At 44.3% G+C, this 20502-nt stretch overlaps 1 protein-coding gene across 3 annotated transcripts in view; it reads left to right on the forward strand.

Annotated features, from left to right (window-relative positions):
- Window positions 1-20502, forward strand: part of POU2F3 (POU class 2 homeobox 3) — a 90947-nt gene that overhangs the window by 50247 nt on the left and 20198 nt on the right. For 2 of the 3 annotated variants that reach the window (XM_081172679.1, XM_081172681.1), the window contains 2 exons: window positions 13842-13946; window positions 14958-15060. In XM_081172679.1, coding sequence (XP_081028805.1) covers window positions 13842-13946; window positions 14958-15060 — 208 coding nt within the window. Of the gene's footprint in view, window positions 1-5209; window positions 5482-13841; window positions 13947-14957; window positions 15061-20502 lie in introns of those variants that run through there. The other variant, XM_081172680.1, reaches the window with a different exon arrangement.

The raw sequence follows: 20502 nt of genomic DNA on the forward strand, positions 1-20502 counted from the left end.
TCATCTCGTTCCTGTGGGGCTCAGCCTCAGCACTGCTGTGTCTGCAGGATGTCTTCATGAAGCAGCTTTGTGCCAAAAGTTTATAGATCAGTTACAAAACAGAGGGTTGTTTTTTTTTCTTCTCGTGATCATTATTAGACGTAATCGTCCTCCTATCCTTTCCTTTGCCCTTATAGGTAAGGGAAAAGCTGGAGCGAGTAATTACAGGCAGGTTGGGAGATGTTCCTTCTTCATCACTCTCCTGTCTTGTGAAATGTTTATGAAACACCTCCAAACGGGTTATGCAAGTGAGCTTTGATCATTTTCCATCACCCACCATTTGTTGTTCAAGTTTTGCTTTGTTTTTGTTTAGTTGGGTTTTTTTTCCTCATCAGCCTTGAAACGAGATACCCATCGATCATGTGCCAAGGTGACCCTGGAAACTGGATTAGGCTTCTGCAGAGCAACCAAACATGTGATCTGCTATTGCCCATTCATTTCTCACAAAGGCCGTGTCACCTGTTGGGTTATAGATCCCGAAGTCAGATCTTTTAACAGGTGCTTTTGGGTCTGCATACATGCAGGAGAAGAATATTGGGGATGAAACTGACAAACAGGCAGCGCTGCTTTCAGATGCAGATGATGGATTCCACACAAAAAAGAGCTCCCTGCAAGCAGAAATCCAGCACAACAAAAAGAAAGGTTGTGATTAGCTGTGATCCCTGCATTGCAGGGGGTCGGACGAGATTAGCCTTTGGGTCCCTTTCAACTGTACAGTTCTATGCTTCTGTGATTCTAGGTTTTATCCCAGCAGCATACTCATTGTGCATAATAATAATAATAATAATAATAATAATAATAATAATAATAATAATAATTTATTATTTATACCCCGCCCATCTGGCTGGGCTTCCCCAGCCACTCTGGGCGGCTTCCAAAAAAATATTAAAATACTATAATACATGCTGATTTTCTACAGGCAATGAGTTTTGGGCATCCAAAAATATGCACTCTGAAGCATTACAAGCCCATTCTGCCAATTTGATGCATTTGTTTCTTAGGTTTGTGTTTCTCCATTCCTCAAAGGTTTGCAACTAGCTCTTCTCTCTCCTCAGTTTTTTCCCTTTGTAACAACCCTGGTGAGGTAGGTTAGGCTGAGAGACAGTAATTCACCCAGTTAGCTTTGCAGCTGTGGGGAGTGAATTTGAACCTGGTTCTTCCAAGTACAGGTCTAACTGCTGTACCACACTAGCTCTGTACTTAGAAACAGGATGAGGGGGCTAGAATGGAGGAGCACATTTTGGGATGCTCCTTTATATAAAAGTATTCCTCCAAGAGAAAACAAAACAATGCACATCTAAGACAATATTGTTATGAATTTGTTGGGTGCCTGGACTCCCCTTCTAATTTCTGGATGCCAGACACTATGGTACAGGTCTTCCCATGTCCAAGCCAGCCTGAATGGCCGAATCCTTTAAGCAAACAAAGAGAGGACGGAAACCACCAACAAGGCAAAGGATGCAGAGCCCTGTCCTGAGCTGAGAGATAGCTAGTGGGAGACAAAAGATAGAATTGCAGGAGGGAGGGGCAGAACTGGAGTGGGTGGTGATGCAAGTTGAAGGAGAGTTGGTTGCATTTGGCAAGTTGTTTGCAGGGTGGAAAAAGGAGGGCCAGAGCACCATGGGGGCTGGCAGTGTTGCATCCAACATTGCAGCCATGCGAGAGACAGAACCCGCTTTCAGTACAATGCTCGGAACTCCTCCAGAGTTAAGGGTGCATTTGTGTGTAAATAAACCATATATCATAAAGACACCAGAGTCTCTCTGCTTTGCTTCATTTCCAAAGGAAAACACAAATCCTGTAACCCCTAGAATCTCTCACACAGCTGTACTCTGTGTTTCTGATCTGCCACTCAGTAAGACCAACTTGTTAAAACCCATCTGGCTTTGGAAAAACTTTGCTTCCTGCACCTGCACATATTGCTTCCTTTTAAATGATTTAAAGCGATAAACAACTACCTGGCATTCAGAAGACATCTGAAGGCAGCCCTGTTCAGGGAAGTTTTTAATATGTGACATTTTAGTGTATTTTTCATCTTTGTTGGAAGCCGCCCAGAGTGGCTGGGGAAACCCAGCCAGATGGGCGGGGTACAAATAATAAATTATTATTATTATTATTATTATTATTATTATTATTATTATTATTATTATTATAGATCTGCATGTCTCCAGATTGTCAGTGGGGATGAATCTATTGACTACAAAGGCTGGGGATATTCTTTTTTACAAAGTTATCATTTTAAAGTTGCTTTGCATATTGATTTGCAACCATCCATCAGCACGAAGGACTCCAGTCCTGACAATGTTCTCCAGACTGAATGGAGGTGTCTAGTTAAAAAGTGAAAATGACAGAAAAAGGAATCACAGTAAAGTAAACCCACAGGGGTTTTTAACCAGTGGGCCATGGCACCCTGGGGAGCCTTGAATGGTGGTGAGGGGTGCTGTGGGCAACACTGGCCTCTGTTCACCAACCCTTGCTGTTGGGAATTGACAGGCAAGTAGGAGGCCAGGCAGGCAGGCAGGTGCTGTGCTAGCTTTTCTTGTGCTTGCTGTGTGCAAAGCTTGCCTGGGAGCAGAGTGCCCAGTGCTGAAGGGGAGCCTTTCCGCCATGCAAGCCTGGCACCACTGCCACTGCTGCCACTGCTGCTTCCCAAGGTAAGGTGCTGGCCTCATGTTCACCTTTGGCCAGTCTCCATTGGGCCACTAAGGCTGGGGGCATCCTCTTCCCAGGACCCTGAGGGGCAATGTGAGGAGGCACCTCTCTCTGGGGCAGGGGGGGTGCAGCTCAGAGACCGGGGTAGCAGCGGTGGCTGCCTGGAGGACTCCCAAGGAGAGGATGCTGAGGGAACACTCCACAAGGGAGGGTGTTCGAAAAGGGTGAGAGGCTGCCAGCTCTGCAGGCAAGGGGTGAAATCACTGGGCTCCTGAGCCCCACAGGCAGTGGCGTAGCGTGGGGGGTGCAGGGGGGGCCGGCCGCACCGGGCGCAACATCTGGGGGTTAGGGTTAGGGGGCGCAAATCCACGGGTTAGGGGGCACAAATTACTTGCCTTGCCCCGGGTGCTGACAACCCACGCTACGCCACTGCCCACAGGGGTGTCACAGAAAGAATGCAGTTGGTTAAGGAGCCAGGGACTCAAAAAGGTTGAAAACCTATGGCCTAGCAGAATATATAGGAAGGAGGCAGCTTAGCAGATGAACAGAGGTAATCTTGAATGCACCTCATTATATAGTAATGCCAGCCTCTGGCAAGATTGTAAGTGGGTGGGTGGGGGTGGATTCTGAAATTTGAAAATATCTTACTGCTTCATCCTTTCTCATTTCTGAGAGCTTCTTTTTAAGAAACAGCTTAGCCCAAGGTAACCAGCGGAAGACATCCTATCAGTTTACAGAATCTAAGATGAGGGGTTATCCAGTGCAATGAAACAAGAAAGGGAGAAAATTAACAATTAACACCCGAGTCAAAGATTCCCAAACAGATTAGCTGGCATCAAGCAACTGTAAAGGTTTTTTTATGGAAAGGGAAATGAAAAGAGAGGCAATTAGCTTAATAGCAACCCAAATTTTCATAATATTTTCCGTGGTTAATAAGCACAACTCGAGCGATGAGCTTGCAAAGTGCAAATTTTGTTTTCCTATGCGGGTAACAAACTCCTGTAAATGCTTTTGGCTTAGTTCACCTAAAACCAACCCCTCTGAGATGGGTCAATTTAAAAACATGAGCCAAAGTTCTGCTACACGCCAAGCAGATATTCTTAAAACCAAAACTCTGTAACTTGCACAATGGATCTTTCCTCCGTACATGCACCTCACTGCCCCTTCCCAAATTTCCCCATGAGTGTTGAGGGTGCAGAGCAGGAAGAGGTGATGGGGGTTGGCGTGTTCCCTTGTGCAAGTGTAAATTCTTACACTTAGCACTGCACTGAATACATTCAGATGTTAAAGGCAAAAGAGCCTTTTCCAGGGCAGGAAGCAGTGCCCCTGTTAGCAACAGACTTATCCTCTTGCAGAAAATACTGGCGCGTGAGACTGGCACTGTAGGAAAAAGTACCTTCTCCTGTTCCTGTTCACCTTGGTTTATTTGACTTTGGTGTTAAGTCAGACAAAGCCCCAGGAAGCTTAACAAGATCTGGAGCTTTGTCTCGGTAATCTGCATATGAATTTTCTTCTAGATCTGCATAGGCAACTTGAATATTGAGAAGGAGTGGAAAGATCAGCTCTGGATCCAGCCTTTTGTGGTTTGGTTGCATTTCTCATTGATAATAACTGGCAGCGATCAGCAAGACTTGGAAGGAAGGCAGGAGAAAACCTATAGAAGCCAGCAGCAACTAGGAACGGGTGGTGGTGTTTTCAATCATGTATGCAAACTGAAACACAGCTATCCTCCAAAATTCATACTTTTCCAAATTTTCCAATGCAGTTCTCCAACCAATGTGTATGAAAAAAATGCACATTAGGGGAAAGGATGCATAAAATGTGTTGCATATGTTGGTGGAAATCTGGTATGGAAAATGCATTCTAGTATGAGAAATGATGACATTACAGTGGTACCTCAGGTTACATACGCTTCAGGTTACATACACTTCAGGTTACAAACTCTGCTAACCCACAAATAGTACCTCGGGTTAAGAACTTTGCTCCAGGATGAGAACAGAAATCGTGCTCCAGTGGCCCGGCGGCAGTGGGAGACCCCATTAGCTAAAGTGGTGCTTCAGGTTAAGAACAGTTTCAGGTTAAGAACGGACCTCTGGAATGAATTAAGTACTTAACCCGAGGTACTACAAAACTGCATGTTGAAAGGTGTTTTTAGCACTAAAATTCAGAGAACTTTTCACGGCGATAAAATAAAAAACTTCGGAATGCTGCAGGAATGCGGAGATCTGAAATCAGTTGTTGGGGAAATGAGAAGCCGAAACTGACAGGATCTGTTTCTCAGGTTGGCGGGCTCTATTTTGCTATTTTAAGCCTGCCAGTTTATCACAAAGATTCTGAGAACAAGGGAGGGCGATGCTAAGCTGAAAAGAAATGAAACAGCCCAAACTGGCAACCAGCTTGCAATACCAACCCTACCTCATGTTCTCATGATGTTCGTAGCTAGGTTGCAAGGGACACACCCCTTTTGGCTTGGACCGCTTCCAAACACTTCTGTTTTGGCAGCCGCTAAAAAATTGATCTCAGTTTGGAAATAACTTGCGTTTCTTCTGCACCCGGTGCTGACTGGGACCGTCCTGTTCATGGGCAACCGAAGGTATCATTCCAGTAGCTGACATACTTCTCCCTACACCTGGTGACTGGTTTGGATTTGCCCTGGAGAGTTGGCTTTAGACAAGAACACATGAAGCCTTGGGTGTTCTTTCGGATCTTCAGGAGCGGTGGCTACGAAGGAGGGCCTGCCATGCTTTTCTGAGTTTGGTTTTGAGCTCAGAAGGGACAAAGGGGTGAAAGGTATAACCTTTTAGATTTTCCTTAGACTGCTGGGAGATCCTAATTGTCATTTGAAACATGGTCCAGATTGTTGGTGACTAGGGAAAGAGGGTGGTAGACAAAGGATCATGACTTATCCTTTGAAATGCACAACAATAGAGCACTGGGCAGAAGGGGTTGCAATAGCACCCTTGCTTTGACTGCAGAATTGCTTTGACTCTCACATCCACTGTAAAAAGGAGAGGTGACTTGGTGCACTTCCCCCTTTTATAATCTTTTACCCTTGGGCATTAAGATGCTTTTTAAAATAACTTTATGTATCTTCTTTTGCAAATAAAAAAAGTATTAATTAGGAGGAAATTGCACTAAAAAGCTGGTGAATTTCTCCCTTTAAAAAGGTGATCACAAATTTCTGCAATATGCAGAGAACTAAATTGAAAATGAGAAGGTGAGAGTAGCAAAATTGACAGAGCCTTTCATGTCTAGGTGGGAATCAGCAAAAACTAGATCTCTGTCTTGTACAAGCAAAAGTCTCTTCTGCTTCTACGAAGCCCGACATTTCCACCTGTTCCAAGGTGGTGATCAAAGATTTAAAACAATACAAGATGGGAAAGCAAAGTTACATATGTATTGTTTTTCAGGTAAAAGGTGGTATTTAGAGGCACCTTCCAGGGTTTTCATCCTCAAGGTTCCTTTGTGGCTCTGAACTAACTTTACAGAGAACAGGGCAATGTTGCTTCTTTTCTTTATGTGTCAATTAACTGGAGCCCTTCAAATGTTTCAAGGACAGAATTGTAGATGCATTTGATGTTTCTGGTCTTACAGTTACAGTACTATGACCTTGGACAAATCGGCTCCTTGCTTAGTAAGACAGATGCACAGGCTGCAGGATGGTGGTAGATTGTCCTTGATTAATGGCAGCATGGAAAGAAAGTGTTGATAAAACAGAAACAGAGAAGTAAAAGGAAATAGGACAAGTGGGAAAATGTTAATTTATTTCCTAGCCAAATATTTTGTTCACGTAACCAGAGGGATCATTTTAGTCGTGTTTTAACGGCAATCATTATCTGCTCTCTCTTACACTCATCCAATTTGTTAATTCCTACTTACTTACTTTCTGCCTCTTTTATTCTTTCCCTTCTATTCATTTTGGCCAAAAGTTTATAACTTGACAAGAGCTTAAATTGAATATATTGCCTGACACCACAGGGAAAGTTTCTACAAACTATAATCTGCCTTTTCAGATGAAAACTAAACTACTTTCAAATTTGGCTCTAGATCGGAACAGTTTACCTGGAGAAATCATGCATTAGAGGACCCCAAAATATTCTCAAGAGATTGAACGCATCTCGTTTTAATCCAATTGTAGCCAACAGAGTTTGGAGTGTGCCTAATGTAAATATATTAACTCACCAAGCAGTCCAAACCCTTCATGATTTATTTCATTCAGATTTGTCGGGAGTGTATGCAAACGAAAATAAAATCCTTTTACAACCTGGGTGGCTTTTTAAAAGGGCGTTAGACAACTTTCAGGAGCATAGCTTTATTAATAGCTGACAGCTAAATGGAACCTCCATGTTTGTATGAAATCTACCTCTGAAGACCAGCTGCTGGGGGCAATAAGAGATAATAAGCATGCATTTTCCACTGGTGGCTATAAAAAAATATACGATGGATTAAATGATGGACCTTCGGTAAAACCCACCATTTCCTTTTCTTCGTTCTACTTTCTAAAACCGCCACATTGTTAATTTCTTGGACGTTTTAAGTTTCCCTTCTATAAAATGTCCAAGATACTAACAACATGACTTGCATGAGACTGTGAAAATTCAAGAAATAGTAAGACAACAAATGTTTGTTTGTTGTCACTAGATTATGGACCTTTCAAGTTGATCCATTCATTCTTCTTGTTGCCTTCCCTTTGTTCAGTTCACTCAAAATATGCTATTCTTGCCTTAACTGTTCTATGGTGGTGGGGGGAATCCAAGCTTTTAGAAAAACAAAGGTGGCGAATGTGGGAAGGAATGATGGGCTCAGGGCACATTTTTAAAATTCCCCTCCAAAAATAGTAGCAATCCCAAGTGGACAAAAGCAAACAGGGGGGTTGGGGTGCTGATCTGCGGCTTGTGAAACTGTACTGTTGTGTGTGTGTGTGATTTTAATTTTTAATTTTTTGCTTTGGGCAAACCTTTTGCGGTTCCAGTTTCACTCTGTTCTCTTGCCAGGTGAGTAAACGATGATTAGTCACTATAATCATCAAAGGCTGAGGGCAACCTGGTAGGATGCCTGGGCTCTGATGTTCGTTGTGCAAATCCTCTGAGAAATACCTTTTGGGGTGTTTCTTTCCTTTCCTGCTCTAATCCTCCATTCAAAGCCTGACAAATCCCAGTTACTGCTCAAAATCTACTGGGAACTCTCCTGTTTATGTTTTGGCCTTTTCCCTTTTCTTCATCACTTTGATACCAGTTTGCCTCGTTCAGTGTTGTCCACACCGGCAGGCAGCAGTTCTCCAGGGTTTTAGGCAGGAGACCTTTCCAGACCTGCCTGGAGATGTTGGGTATTGAACTCAGGAACTTCTGCATGCAAAGCAGATGCTTTTGGCCCTTCCAAGTGCATGTCCCTGTGTCACTTGTGTGGCACTGGTACACATTCCCTCCAACATTTCTCTGATGGAAATAGGGACATCCTATTCCATAATAATAATATGTTTTTTTTAAAAAAAAAATTATACCCCACCCATCTAACTGGGTTGCCCCAGCCACTCAGGGTGACTTGCAACACATAGAAAAACATAAGAAAACATTAAATATTTAAAAACTTCCTTATACAAGGCTGCCTTCGGATGCCTTCTTCAGGTTGTATAGTTACCTATCTCCTTGGCTTGCGGGTTGCATAACTCGATACCCTCCAAAATTTCTCTGACAAAAATAGGGACGTCCTAAGGGAAAGCGGGGGGACGCGGGTGGCGCTGTGGGTTAAACCACAGAGCCTAGGACTTGCTGATCAGAAGGTCAGCGGTTCAAATCCCCGCGACCGGGTGAGCTGCCGTTGCTCGGTCCCTGCTCCTGCCAACCTAGCCATTCGAAAGCACGTCAAAGTGCAAGTAGATAAATAGGTACCGCTCCGGCGGGAAGGTAAACGGCGTTTCTGTGTGCTGCTCTGGTTCGCCAGAAGCGGCTTAGTCATGCTGGCCACATGACCTGGAAGCTGTATGTCGGCTCCCTCAGCCAATAAAGCGAGATGAGCACCGCAACCCCAGAGTCGGTCACGACTGGACCTAATGGTCAGGGGTCCCTTTACCTTTAAGGGAAAGCGGGACATTCCGGGATTAAATCAGAAACCGGGACAGCTTCTGTAAACCTGGAACTGTCCCTGGAAAATGAGTGCATTTGGAGGGACTGATCATATTCTAGCTTCCAGCTGTCACTGGCTTGAACTAACTAAACTGGAGAAGAGGCAGGAAGAAAGCAAAGCCTGAGAGGTGGTGAAACGTTTTACCAACAAATACTTACTAAAAGAGAAAGAATCAGTGAGGGATGATTAGGCTTCCTTTCTGCCAATCATGCCCCTGCCCCCCACGTTCAAGTGACTTATAGTAACTGTTGTTTTATGCCCAACACTGCCAACCAAGTTCAGTTTGCCTTCGCTTTGGCAGTCAAACACTTGGGTGTTTTTTGGCGCATTATCAAAAGGGCCAACTAAGTTACAGATCCTTCCTCACCCAAAATGCACTTCTGGGAGCAGAGCTCTCTGTGTGTGTCAGCTACATTGATTGAAAAGCTCGTCGTGGTGTGTGCCAGCCCATTCACGTGCAGAGTCCCTCTGCCAGTTGGCACAGCGGGTCAGCCTTGTAACCTTGCCAGGCCATTTCTGGTAAGGGGACCCTAAGGCAAGAGCAGGTTGCGGGTGGGGGGGGAATTGACACAGAACTAACTATGGAAATCACTGCCATAGACTGGTTGCAGGCTTGCAAATATTAAGTCTGCAATTCCGTGCCATCTGACTTGGGAGCGACGAAGAGTCTTGCACAGCACCTGAAATACTAACAGATTTCTCACGGTATTAGGAATACCGTGCACAGATCTGGCTGCCTCCTCTGCTCAAAAAAAGGATATTGCCAAGTTGGGAAAGTGTCAGAAAGGAGTAAATTAAATCATCAAGCAGGTGGAACAATTCCCCCATGAGGAAAAGTATCGGCATATGAGGCTTTAAAAATTAGAGAAAAGGCAACTAACATGTGACCTGATAGAAGTTTGTAAAATTATCCATGGCATTGAGAAAGTAGGTAGAGAGGGTGGAATCCCCTGTCTCATAACACTTATTATTATTATTATTATTTAATCGTTTTTTCAATACAAACAACAACCGCAAAGGACACATACAACAAAAACCATAATAACACTAATAACACAATTTGACAATTCAGATTTGAATACACTGATATACTCATGACAACACCTTTTTAACAATATTTTCCCACTACTCTCTCCTCCCCCTACTTCCCACCACTATCCGCCTTATCGCTTAAATATTCCTTCCAGATTCCTTCATATTTATCCAGTCTTAATTTGCGTTGACATGCAATTCATTTGTATGGAGCTAATCTGTCCATATTATCCATCCATGTGCTCAATGGCATCTTTTTGCAGCTCTTCCAGTTCATCAAAACAGGGTTTTTTTGCTTCTAATATAGCACGGTACATCCATTTATTTTTTTTACCCCTTGTAATCTCCCACGTTTCCGGAATATAATTTAGAATTAAATTCAATTCCCCTAAATAACAATTTCTTTTTATTACTCTTGCTATAAATATCCTCACCTCGCACCAAAATGATCTTATCATTGGGCAGTTAATCATCATATGTACTAAGTTCGCATTTTTACTCCCACATCTCCAGCAGTTGTCTGCTCTTGTTATTTTCTTCTGGTATAGTTTTGCTGGAGTCCAGTGGACTCTGAATATTATTTTCTGTTGAATAAGTCGTAGTCTTAGATCCATAGAGGCTATTTCTGTTGATTTTGTACTTGACTGCCATATACCATTTGTTATCTGTACACCTAACTCTTCATTCCATTTCTATCATATTCTAAATCATATTTCTTCCTGTTGAGTAGAGTTTTATATAGTGCAAGTGTAAAGTTTTTTTTGTTTTCGTTGCAGAGATTAAATCTTGTAGTGGCATGGGTGTTTCCGATGCTGCTATAGCGTCAGAGCCAAACTGCCTTTCCAACATATGTTTCAATTGGATGTATTGCCATTGTGTTTCACTGGTTAATCCATACTTTACTTGCAAAGTCTTATATTCCACAAATTTGTAATTTTCATCAATTAATTGATTCAATGTCAAAATACCTTTTTTCATCCAATTTTGCCAAATTATTACTTGATTTCCATTTTTTTAAATTTTGGGTTGGCCCATATTGTCTCATAGCACTTGAATTTGCTTATATTCAATGAAGCTGAATGTTGGGAAATTCAAGACGGATAAAATGATAGAATCTTAGAGTTGGAAGGGACATCAAAGTTCACCTGGTCCAACCCCCTGCAATGCAAGAATCTCAACTGAAGCATCCATGACAGACGGCCATCCAACCAAAAGAAAGTACCATATTTTCCAGTGTAAAAGGCGAGGATTTTTTATTTTAAAATTATGTTTAAAATCGGGGGTCGTCTTATGCACAGATAATGCAGTGTGGGGACAGGCAATTGGTTACTGCCACAAGCAGGAGATTGGCATTGGCAACACGTGATATTGTCTGCGTTTGTCTGGGCAATCCCCCCCCCATTTTCTTAATTTAGAGTCCCCAAATATAGGGGGCATCTTATACACGGGGGGGGGTGTTATACACGGAAAAATGTGGTAATTCTTCACACAGCTCATATGACCACCAACTTGGATGATTTTAATAGCAGGCTGGACAAAATCATGGAGGAAAGGACTATCTATGGCTGCTAGTCAGGGTGGCTGCACTCTTCCTCCACATTTGGAGGGGAAAATGCTTCTCAATACCAGCTGCTGGAAGCTAAAGGAGGGGAGAGGTATCTTATGCACAGGTGCTGCTTTTGGGTTTCCCGCAAAAGGAAAAGGTGGCCGCTGTGAGAAAAGGATGCTGGACTAGATGGGCCATTGGCCTGATCCAGAAGACTCCTCTTAGGTCCTTGTGTTCCTATTATGGTGTCAGCTTTCCTTTCCATGAGTTGCTTTTTTTCTTTCACTATCTACTTTCTCAGTGTCTTTAGATGCCCTTGACCATGGTATCCTTCTGGAGTGGCTGTCTGAGTTAGGGGTGGGTGGCATGTCTTTGCAATGGTTCTGGTCCTACTTCGATGGTAATTTCCAGAGGGTGATGCCAGGGGAGTGCTCCTCTATTTCCATATGGAAACCAGAGTCAGAGGTCATACATTTTCTATTACTGGGGAATGATCAGGAGCTCACCAAGTTAGTGGCTAAATATCTCTATTTGGGGTTTTTTGTCATTGAAATACACTGCAGACACCTGATCTCCCTGGAGACCTAGAGATGTGACGATAGACTGCTCTGCCTCCTTTTTTTAACAAATGTTTTGTGCCACTGGGGAAGTGGTAATTCTGTACTGATTTGTTTGGGATGTTGTATGTGATGCCAATAAAGGTTTTACAATACGATACGAATATATATATATAGCCACAATACAATAAAAACAACAAACTCATCTACAAGAGATAAAGAGACAGAAGAGACAGAAGAAGAAAATTTTCTCTCTCCACTATATCTTAACTTTCGTCCCCTACAGAGGAAGGTGTTCCCTCTCAGCTCTTACCTGGGCTCACCCTTCTCTTCTCACCCACTGAGCTCTCCCCTTACCTGCCTCTCACACAGGGTCCTCAAACTGTCCTTCCACATGGGGAGTGCTCTTCGGCCCTGCGGACCTGTGGGGTTCCTCAGAGTTCAGTTTTAACCTCTGTGCCGTTTAACATCTGCATGAAACCATTGAGTGGGGTCATCTGGAGTTTGGGGGTACATTGCCAGCAATATGCTGATGACACACAGCTCTACTTCTCCTTTACAAGTGTGGGGGTGGATGTGTTGGGCCATGGTCTTCTCTTAGTAATGAACTGGGTAAGAGTCAACAAACTGAAGCTCAATCCAAACAAGGCTGAGGCACTGCTAGTTGGTGGTTCCCTAGACTGGACGGATGAGAGGTTGCCTGTTCTTGATGGGGTTAGAATACCTCTAAAGGAGCAGGTACATATCTTTGGGGTACTTCTGGACCCTTTGCTGTTGCTTGAGACTTAGGTGGCCTTGGTGGTATGGAGTGTCTTCCATCAGCTTCAGCTGGTGGCCCAGCTGCCCCCTATCTGGACAGGGATAGCCTAATTTCTGTCATCTATGCTCCGGTAGCCTCTAGGTTAGATTGCTGCAACATGCTATACATAGGGCTGCCTCTGAAGACTGTTCAGAAACTTCAGCAGGTGCCGAATTTGGCACCAGGGCATAGTACACCATTCCTGACTCGACTGCTCGGGCTGATTTTGACCTATACAGCCTTAAATGACTCAGGACCTCCTATATGAACTGACCTAGACCCTGTGATCATCATAGGAGGCACTTCTTCATGTGCCTCCTCCACCAGAGGTCAGGAGGGTAGCAAAATGAGAACAGGCCTTATCTGTTGTGGCTCCCCGTTTGTGGAATGCTCTCCCCAGGGGGGCTTACCTGACACTTGAAGTACATATCTTTAGGCACCAGGTGAAAATGTTTCTGTTTAACTGGCCTTTGGCCCTGAGATCTGTGGGTACAGGGCAGTATACAAATTCAGATAATCTTCAAAACATTATCTCAATGTCGATGTGGTTGTTGGAGCAGACAAATTCCTTCGTTGGTCTCCCAGAAATGTTTCCATCCTTTGCGTACAGAAGTTGGTGTTTGACATTCTGGGAACCTCAAACAGGGTTATGTGTTGGGGTGGCTCCTTTGACTATAAGAAACGGAGCCTTTCGTGTCATCAGCCCAATGCTGTGGAATGCTCTGCCACTAGAAATTTGGCAGGTGGCTTCTGTGCCAAGTCTTAAACATCTGCTGAAAACTTTTCTATTCTAGTAGTTTTGCGCAGGCATTTAAGGATGCATGCACTTTCCCATAATCCTTAGTGGTGACCCATTCCAATAGATAGATAGATAGATAGATAGATAGATAGATAGATAGATAGTGGTATGTAAATATTTTTTACAACTAATAAATAAATAAATTCTACAGCAAGTCAACTGAAGCCATGAGGGGTACAGACTCCCTGAATTCTGCACCCCAAACCTGCCTCCCCAGCCTTCCCTCTTCTCCTGCCAGCTTTGTGATCTTGGCAAGGGTTTTGCAACAATGCTGTCTTTTACTCTTTCACACAGATTAAGACGGAAGACCTCGGTGACTCTTTGCAAACCGCCATTCCCTCCAGATCAAGCCACCTGGTACAAGGGCCCTCGATGATGCCTGGAGGGCAAATTGCTGGGGTAAGAGACTTTCGGTGATTCATACAGACAAGTGTTGATCAAAAGCAGTTGTAGATCCAGCGAAGAATTCCTATATGGGGTGTGGCCTTAAGGCACTTGATGCACCACCAGTGCTGAAGCTAAGCAGGTCAAGGTCTGGTCAGTGCTTGGATGGGTGACCATCTGTGACCTTGTGGAGCTGCAGGTTGTGAATAAATGAACTATAAACAATACTGGCCACATGGTCCTGTTAAAAAGAAAGGCTACAATATTTAGGGCTTTTAGTTTAGGGTTAGGAAAGGTAATCAGAGTGAGGGGGGTCATGGTAGAGGCGTGGTGTAGAGAAAGTGGATGCAGAGAAGGTTCTCTGACTCCTGAACCCAAGGTTATCCAATAAAACTGAATGACTGGAGATTCAGGATAGACAAAGGGAAGTGACATCCTTTTATATATTTGAACATGGCTATCATATCACCCCTTAACCTCCTCTTCTCCAGGCTAAACATGCCCAGCTCCCTTAGCCGTTCCTCATAAGGCATCGTTTCCAGGCCTTTGACCATTTTGGTTGCCCTCCTCTGGACACGTTCCAGTTTGTCAGTGTCCTCCTTGAACTGTGGTGCCCAGAACTGGACACAGTACTCCAGGTGAGGTCTGACCAGAGCAGAATACAGTGGCACTATTACTTCCCTTGATCTAGATGCTATACTCCTATTGATGCAGCCCAGAATTGCATTGGCTTTTTTAGCTGCCGCGTCACACTGTTGGCTCATGTCAAGTTTGTGGTCAACCAAGACTCCTAGATCCTTTTCACATGTACTGCTCTCAAGCCAGGTTTCACAGGTACTGCTCTCAAGCTCATCAACCAATGAGAAACTGGATGTTATATTTGCGCATGCTTGGACAGTTGTGTATTTTGGGGGAAAGTAAGGAGGGGAGTCATGATGCGCATGGAGAGGGGTGGGCAATGGAGCATATGCAGAACTAGGTGAAAAGGTCCCACTGACAACAACTTTGGCTCTTACTTTCTTCCAGGATATGAGTTCTCTTCACACGTTACAACAGCTCGTGCAGGTTCCAGGCCACATGCAATCCGTCCCCCTTTTCCTGCTTTCTCAGGGCCCAGGAGGACAACAAGGTAAGGAGGACATTCATCTAAGTATATATGTGGAAGCTGCAAGAAAAAGTTGCAGCGTGAAGTGCTTTTGTTCCTGATACTCCACTTTATTCTCCATTCTCTCCTGCCTCCCCCCTGTTCCCCCTTTCCTCCCCCTTTCAATAATCAGTCAGCATTCCCCAGCCACTGATCATGCCGACTTCTTTCCTTATATGAACTGTTTAACAGGATTTATAAACCGCTTAATCAACTGTAACCTCTAAGCGGTTTACTTGGACTAGAAAATTCATGAAGGATTCGCTATTCATTAATCATAATCATTAAGAAATGCTGATAACAAGCAAACGTTAAAAGCAAGTTAACCTAAGATTAATCAAAATACATCATAATAATAATGTAAAATCAGCACTCGTTAGAAATTTACGAAATTAATAGAAGCTCATGTTATCATTACATGTTAAAATTGCAAGCCTGGGTAGGATTCTCTAAACCAGGGGTCAGCAACCCGCGGCTCCGGAGCCGCATGTGGCTCTTTTACACCTTTGCTGCGGCTCCGGGGCGGATACTAGCGAGGGGAGGAGGTGCATTGTGCGCGCCGACACTCCCCACTGTGGCGGGCGCTGTATGGCTGTGACATCGCATGGGGGTGGTGCGTGCGTTAGTCATACACCGTCCTGATGTCACCTTCCCGCCCGCTGTCAGATCGGAGGGCAGCGGCGCGCATGCAATGGTTTTGCGGCTCCCGTTGTTGTTTTTTCTTCGGAAACCGGTCCAAGTGGCTCTTTTTGTTTTAAAGGTTGCAGACCCCTGCTCTAAACCATTGGTAGGTAAACTAAGGCCCGGGGCCGGATCTGGCCCATAGCCTTCTAAATCTGGCCCGCGGATGGTCCAGGAATCAGTGTGTTTTTACATCAGTAGAATGTGTCCTTTTATTTAAAATGCATCTCTGGGTTGTTTATGGGGCATAGGAATTCATTTATCCCCCACCCAAAAAAATATATATATAGTCTGGCCCCCCCACAGGGTCTGAGGGACAGTGGACTGGTCCCCCGCTGAAAAAGTTTGCTGACCCCTGCAGTCTAAACAAACAAACGAAGTCGTTAGCAGGTGTCAAAAGCAATGCCGTGCAGATGTTTCAAGGATATTGATATGTTTGGGGCAGGGTTGCCATACCCCTGGAATTTCCTGGAACTTTCCTCAGAATACTGCAGTCAGAAGCAGTGTCGAGGAGGAAATTGGCACAAATGTCCAGGGAAATCTGGGTGTATGGCAACCTATGTGTCTGGGTTTTCAATTTTTGAAATATGGCAGAATAGTTTTGGAGGCTTTTGACCCTAAATTTATATAACTGCATAAGCAGAGCCCTGCTGGATCAGGCCAATGGCCCATCTTGTCCAGCATCCTGTTCTCACAGTGGCCAACCAGATACCCCAGTGGGAAACCCGCAATCAGGTTTCCTTTCCTCTCCTGCAGTTTCCATCAGCTGGTATTCAGAATCATCATTGCCTCCAACTGTGGAGGCAGAGCATAGCCATCATGACTGGTAGCCATCAATAGCCCTCTCCTCTAGGAATTTGCTCTATCTCCTTTTAAAGTCACCCAAGTTGGTGGTCATCCCTGCCTCCTGCCGGAGTGAGGTCCACAGATTTACTAGACAAACTCCTTCTCTCCCTACCCTCTTTCTCCTGCTGAGTAACTCTTCCTCAGCTGGTTAAACCTCCTATCCCTTCTGATCCCCTTGGTGATTGGTCTCATGGAGGCAGGGGAGGCAATTCAGTCAGAATTGGGGGGGGGGAGAGGTGTAAAACAAGCACCCCCCCCCATTGCGCTGCCACCACCAAGGGAAAGGAGGAGAGGTAAACACGTGGCTGAACCCAAGCCCAGGCCGAGCCGACCTCCCCAACAGCTAGCACACTAAAAGCAAGCCAGAGCCCAAAGGGAAGCCCACTGGAAAAGACCTTGCTTCCTTCTATTTTCATTTTTTTGAGGGAAAAGAAAAGAAAATGGCACTTTTTTGTATTTTTAAGGGAGTTTGGTTTTTTTTAAGGGAAGGAAGAAGGGAAAAACATTTTTTCTTAATTTTAATTTTTAATTGTTTTTTTAAAAAGAATTTCCTTTCTTTCTTTTTTTGAAAAAAAAATAATATTTTTATATTACTAGTTTCATCTCCATCTATTCTTTAATACATAATTTTTCCCCTCCCCCCCTCATATATTTTAACCTTCTTTAAAACAAAAACAAGCATCCCCAAACTCAGCCCTCCAGATGTTTTGGGACTACAACTCCCATCATCCCTAGCTAACAGGACCGGTGTTCAGGGATGATGGGAATTGTAGTCCCAAAACATCTGGAGGACCGAGTTTCGAGGTGCCTGGTGTAGAATGTCCCTCTCCCTGCATTCCCTCTTGTGCTGCTCAGCTAACTGGGTAACACCTGAACATGGGTTTAAACAGAGCTGGGCTGCAGAGAAAAGAGCTCCCTTGGAGGAATAGTGGGGTATAAATTTGATGGATAGATAGATAAATAAATATTATTTATTTGATAAAGAATTTGCTTCTTGGCTGATCAGTGGAGGCTTGTTGTGGGCCAAGCAAGAGAAGGGAGCAAGCCAGAAGCAGCTCAAGGAGTGCAAAATACACACTTCTGAACAAGAAATAGGGGGGAAAGGGTTCATGTTTCTAGGAGACTATGGATGCTGACAAGAAAATGTGCATACTGGCCAGAGAATGTCCAAAAGCAGACGAGATATGTACATTCCCCGAAGTCTGATGGGGATTAGGCAAAATGGACGGAGGATGTACAAATTTCAGCCACTATATGTACACCATCTTGTATGAACCTGTCCTGCCTCACAACCAACACATGCAGACAGAGATTCTTGTTTAATTTTTGTCTTGATTTTATGGTTTTAGTGTTTTTTGTAAACTGAATTTTTGTATCTGTTTTGTTTTTTGCAATCGAGTGGCACATATATTGTATGAAATAAGTAAATGAAAGTAAGTAAGAGATAGATCTTTATTTGTACGCAAGCTCTCCCCGCCACCACTGCCGTTGAATGAACTGAGGTGCTCCCCATCCTTTAGGCCTATGACCTGCCACCCCACAGCAGGCAAAGCCATTTGGCTAATTTTTGTCTGCCTCATTTAGATCCTATCTCCCTGGATGTTGCAAAGGCATTAAAACGTCTCCGCCAGCGCCGTCTGGTAGGGTTCTGCAAGACCCACTTGCAGTGGCGTGCGTCTTTTAATTACATTTGCATGCGTGTCTCTAATTTGCAAGGTGCCTAGTCGCAGATGAAACAATGGCCAACCCCTACCCTGTGGGATCTGACAGGTCTTTGTTTTCCTTTCTGCTACTCCGGAGACACACGGGAGTAAAAGGGTGAAGCAATGATTCTGCTGAAGTAGTCAAACAGCTGCAAAGAGCTGGGATTACGCAGCCAGTGACTGGGAGCAGGAAATTAGGAGGGTTACAGTGATGAACTCCTGCAGTGACTCAGTTCTCAGTAACATAAGTGGAGCACTCCCTCGCCTCAGTGGCTACTTTCAGCAATGGGTGAACTCAGCAACCTGCACCCAGAACCAACCTGGCTCCATTTCCTCACACCCCTTAAGACATGACTATCTCACACACCTCTGATTTAGTTTCTCTGTTCTCCTCACAGTTGCACTTCTTCCTAAAATCTCAGAAGTGTAGAGTTGGAAGGAACACCAAAGGTCATCTAGCCCAAGCCACTGCAACTATTATTATTATTATTATTATTATTATTATTATTATTATTATTATTATTCCCATCTGACTGGGCTGCCCCTCCACTCTGGGCAGCTCCCAAAAAAATATTAAAAACACAATAAAACATCAACCATTAAAAATTTCCCTGAACAGAGGAGCCTTCAGATGTCTCCTAAAAGTCAAATAGTTGTTTATCTGTTTGACATCTGAAGGGAGGGTGTTCCACAGGGCGGGCACCACAATCAAGAAGGTCCTCTGCCTAGTTCCTTGTAGCTTCACGTCCCTCAGTGAGGGAACCACCAGAAGGCTCTCAGAGCTGGACCTCAGTGTCTGGGCTAGACAATGGGGGGTGGAGACACTTCTTCAGATACAGGGCTGAGAAGGTTTAGGGCTTTAAAGGTTAGCACCAACACTTTGATTTTGATTTTTTTAAAATGATATTTATTAAAGTTTCAGAAACGATTACAAAAATAAGAAAAGGAAAAAGAAAAGAAAAAGTACAAAATACAGAAAAATAAAAACACTTAAAAACAAATCAATCTGTCCATGTCTTGTCTTTCGTTTACTTGTTTCCCTGACCTCCTCACACCTCCCTTTTTTGTATTCCAGTTCAATTAGTTAATTCAGCACCAACACTTTGAATTGCAATGTAGGACTTGCTGCTAAAAAAAATTGTCAGATGACCACCCAACCTCTGTTGAGAAACCTCCAATGAAGGAGAGTCCACCACCTTCCTCTCTGACAGGAGCTCGTTGCTCGGCTTTTGCTAAAGACTCCCACCAGCCCATGTCCACACCAAATATTGTGCAGCGAGTGGAGACGAGCTTTCTTTCATCTGCCTTTCCATATGCACAGGGGAACCAAAAGAATTGCATCCAGTATGATCTAAGGAGAATGGGTAAAAAAAGAAACCTATTGTACCTTTTACAATGTGGCCAGCTAGTCCACAGTTCTGGAGCTGGCCTCACAAGAACATACCAAACAGTGACAAAAAGACCATCTTCTGTGGAGGCAAAGAGAATTGAATATTTGGGTGGATGGGGAGCCAGTAACCTCCTTCAGCTATTCAGCACAAGTTGTCTAAGGTGGGAGTCCTGTGAATGCAGATAGTTACACCTAGCAGAGTCAGCTTGTGGACATTTTCCCCACCAGAGGCAGCGATGGTCACCGACTGGATGGTTTTCGATGAGGATTAGACCAATTCACAGAGGAGAGGGCTATCAATGGCTACCAGCCATGATGGCCATGAAATTCCTCCACATATTGAGGCAGCAATTCTTCCAAAATACCAGTTGCCGGAAACCACAGGGGGAGGGGAGAGGGCTCCTGTGCTCAAATCCCGCTTACGGGTTTCAGACAAGCATCTGGCTGGCCACTGCGAGAATAGGACCCTGCTCCAGGAGGGCCACTGCTCTTCTTATGTTCTGATGCATGCGCCTGCATGCAGCAGCTACCCTTGGATGCAAAAATATTGACTACACCTGTTGTTCAAAGGGCAGCAGCTTGGCTGAAATATTGGAGGAAGGGGAGGTTATTGGAGACGGGCTGAGGTTAGTGGGGCCCTGCCCCATTGGGCAGGGCCCCACTAACCTCAGCCCGTCTCCAACCAGCCACCATTTGCTCTGCCTGACAGCTTCCTCCCCCTCCTCCTTAATCTCCGTGTTGCCCATGTATAACTCTGCAACTCTGCAGGGAGGATACTGGAATTAGTCACTGGCTCTGGCACCACCT

Source organism: Podarcis bocagei (assembly GCF_964188305.1).
Source record: "Podarcis bocagei genome assembly, chromosome: 15".
Classification (NCBI taxonomy): domain Eukaryota; kingdom Metazoa; phylum Chordata; class Lepidosauria; order Squamata; family Lacertidae; genus Podarcis; species Podarcis bocagei.